Consider the following 3093-nt stretch of genomic DNA (forward strand, 5'->3'; position numbering starts at 1 on the left):
CCGGGCCTCGGCGCTCCCGGCCGCGCCGCGTCCCCTTCTTAGCGGGCCTCGTTTTCCTTCCTCTTCCTTGAAGCCCCGGTTTCCTCGGCGGCGCGTCCCCCGGTTTTTCTCCCGGGCCCCGCCAGCCCCGCGCTGTCCCCGCTCCCATTTCCAGCCTCCCCCTCACCACCATTCCTGGCGCCTCCTCTCTGGCCCGCTCCTTTATTCCCTTGCCCGGCCCCGCTTTAATTTTCTTTCCTTTTCCATGTCTTTCTCGGACAACTTGCTGCTCGGCGACGTTTCCTTCGCCCGCAGAGACCAAAAGGTCAAGGAAACAAAGGTAAGCCGGGCTCCGCCGGTGGCCCCGGGCCGGGAAGGAACGCGGAGTTGTGGGGCGGGGTCTCCGGGAAGCGCCCCGGGGAGAGGACCTTGCCGGAGCCGCTGGGCTCGCAGGTGCCTCATACTTAAGCCTTTTCCCCTTTGGTGTGCGGTGTGTTCTCGCAGCTGGCGAACAGCTTTTTAGCGAACAAGGAGTAATTCATTAAGGGTGGGGGTGGATTCGGTTTTGAAATGCCCCAGGTCCTTAGTTTCCTGTAGGTCTTAGGAGGCCTTTGTTTTTCACCCTCGTGGATCACTCTCTGGAAGTACTCACATGTGATGGGGGAGGGGAAGCGGGAGGGAATTGAAATCTACAGGAGCCAATAAAATGACCTTTTTAGATCAACTTGCTCTGGATGGAGGGAGACATTTTCACTGACAAATTCTGCTTCAGCCTTCACTCTCGTCATTATCCTTTTGAAGTTCACGCTGACATGCCGTTTTAAGTAGTAAAGTTTTCCCTCTGTTTGGGATATACTCGATTAATTTGAGAGGGAGATTGTGGAATTGGGACATTTCTAATTTGAATTTTTTTCTTTAGTACAAAATGGATCTGTACACCAAAAGGATGGATTAAACGATGATGATTTTGAACCTTACTTGAGTCCACAGGCAAGGCCCGTGAGTAGTTAACTATTTACATATCTAATCAAAGGGTTTAGTATACCATTCTTTCTATGCCGTATCGATAAATCTCATTTTCCAGGAGGAGGTTCACTTTCTTAATATCCATTCTTGTGTTATAAAACAGTTATCGCAAATGTTATGGGGTGTTACGATTCTTATCCCTGTATTGTCAGGTAACAGCGTACTGAGACCTTAGTACTGATAACACTTTATGTGTACTAACAGTAACATCTGTATGAGTAATTATCCCCACTTACCAAGAATATAGCAGAGCAAAACTTAATAATTCCTGTCAGTGTTAAATATTTTGAATTTTCACTCCAGGAACCGTTGGATTAATAGGTGATGGGAAGAATTTTAAGAGCCCAGAAGTTCCAGGCTGCAGTGAGCTATGATGTTGCCACTGCACTCCAGCCTGGACGACAGGGATCCTGCCTCTTTAAAAAAGAAATAACTGAATAAAACCACCTGAACTTAATTCAGTGAGGCAGAACTGGCTAATCTTCTTTTCCTCCAGTTACTAGTGAAGAGTGAGTTGGTTCTTAGATTGTTACAACTATTTTGGAGTTAGGTACTTGCTTTTTTGAGTTGAGCTGTATCTACATCTATAGAGAACAACTTTGTCACTGAAGGGAGCTGTAGGATTTATAAAATGGATACTGTTTGGCACAAAGTAAAGTAAGAAGAGGATAATTGAGATTTTTGCAGTGTAATTTGTCCTAATGCGAAGATAAGTTGCATGTAGTTTAAAATACTAATGTGACCTGTGCATGCAGAAACTTGTTTGATTCAGCAGCTCTTTTATATTATCTTGGTGTTCCAAAGACATAGTCACGAAGTTGTGGCTAATACAACTCCAGGTTAATAGACCAAAAGGAAATTTGAAAATGTCTTTTTCAAAATATCTTGAAAGATCAAGTTTATGGAGCATTTATATAAGTCCTGAATGTATGTTGTATGAAGTACAGCCGATAGTCTTGAATAACTTGTCATATTACTGCATACCCATATTTGGACCTGATTGTTAATGTAAAACTTCTAGATTCCCTGTGTAAAATTTTCTACACTGAAAGTATAGACACCACCTCTGAGCAAGTGATTTGAAAAAGTTTTTACAGAAGACAACCAGTTAGTCAGGAAAAGTAGAGAAGGAAGTAGAAGCATGAACTATTAATAGTTTCCTGCTATTGAAGTAGTTTGCTTACATAATTATTATAACAGGGAGAGTGGGAGCATTTAGAAACATAATTCTAGGTAGTTCTTGTAAAACATTGTGTAATTTAGATTTTTGAGCTCATGGGCATGTGGGAGCCTGCCAGTTCAGGTGTAGGCATTCAGCTGTATTTTGGCATAACCTGTGATATTGAATGTATTGGGTTTTTCTTTCTCAGGTAAGCTAAAGCTTAAATACTTTTTTAAAAGTTGAGGGGGTGGGTGGATAATGTAAATTTTAGAAGGATAGACAAAGGGTTATCTTTGTAGCTTATTTACTAAGTAATTCGTCTACTTAAAAAATTTTTTTTCTGAGTTGGAGTCTCACTCTGTTGTGCAGGCTAGAGTGCAGTGGCATGCTCACTGCCACTGCAGCTTTGACCTGCTAGGCTCAGGTGATCCTTCAGCCTCAATCTTCCAAGTAGCTGGAACTACAGGCACGCACCATCACTCCCAGCTAATTTCTTGATTTATTGTAGAGATGAGGTCCTGCCAAGTTTCCCAGGCTGGTCTCTGAACTCATGGGCTCAGGCAATCTTGTCACCTTGGCCTTCCAAAGGATTATAGGCATGAGCCACTGCGCCTGGCCAATTTATCTACTTTTTAACTTACTTTTTATTTTACTGATGTTGGACTAACTTCAAGTTTAATCCATTGATCATAGACTGAATTTCTTATAATTAATAGATTTTAGTCTGTTAAAAATTTGACACTATGTCTTTGAGAACTTTTAAACTTGAGAGGGTATGTGTGAAAAGACTGTTTTTCTTTGTTTTTAAGAAAATTAAGTTGGTGGAGAAAAGCAGAACCATTTTATCAAATCGAATTAGTTGAAAAATTTAATTTTTTTTTTTTTTTTTTTGAGTTGGAATCTCACTCTGTCACCCAGACTGGAGT

General features: G+C 41.8%; 1 protein-coding gene across 2 annotated transcripts in view; it reads left to right on the plus strand.

Annotated features, from left to right (window-relative positions):
- The window catches only part of YTHDF2 (YTH N6-methyladenosine RNA binding protein 2), a 40918-nt gene that overhangs the window by 940 nt on the left and 36885 nt on the right, over positions 1-3093 (plus strand). The window contains exons 3-4 of one of the 2 annotated variants that reach the window (XM_021715575.1): positions 295-319; positions 899-978. In XM_021715575.1, coding sequence (XP_021571250.1) covers positions 295-319; positions 899-978 — 105 coding nt within the window. The remainder of the gene's footprint in view (positions 1-294; positions 320-898; positions 979-3093) is intronic. The other variant, XM_021715576.1, reaches the window with a different exon arrangement.

Source organism: Carlito syrichta, unplaced genomic scaffold (genome assembly GCF_000164805.1).
Source record: "Carlito syrichta isolate Samal-C Ts95f unplaced genomic scaffold, Tarsius_syrichta-2.0.1 Scaffold307198, whole genome shotgun sequence".
In the NCBI taxonomy this organism is placed as follows: domain Eukaryota; kingdom Metazoa; phylum Chordata; class Mammalia; order Primates; family Tarsiidae; genus Carlito; species Carlito syrichta.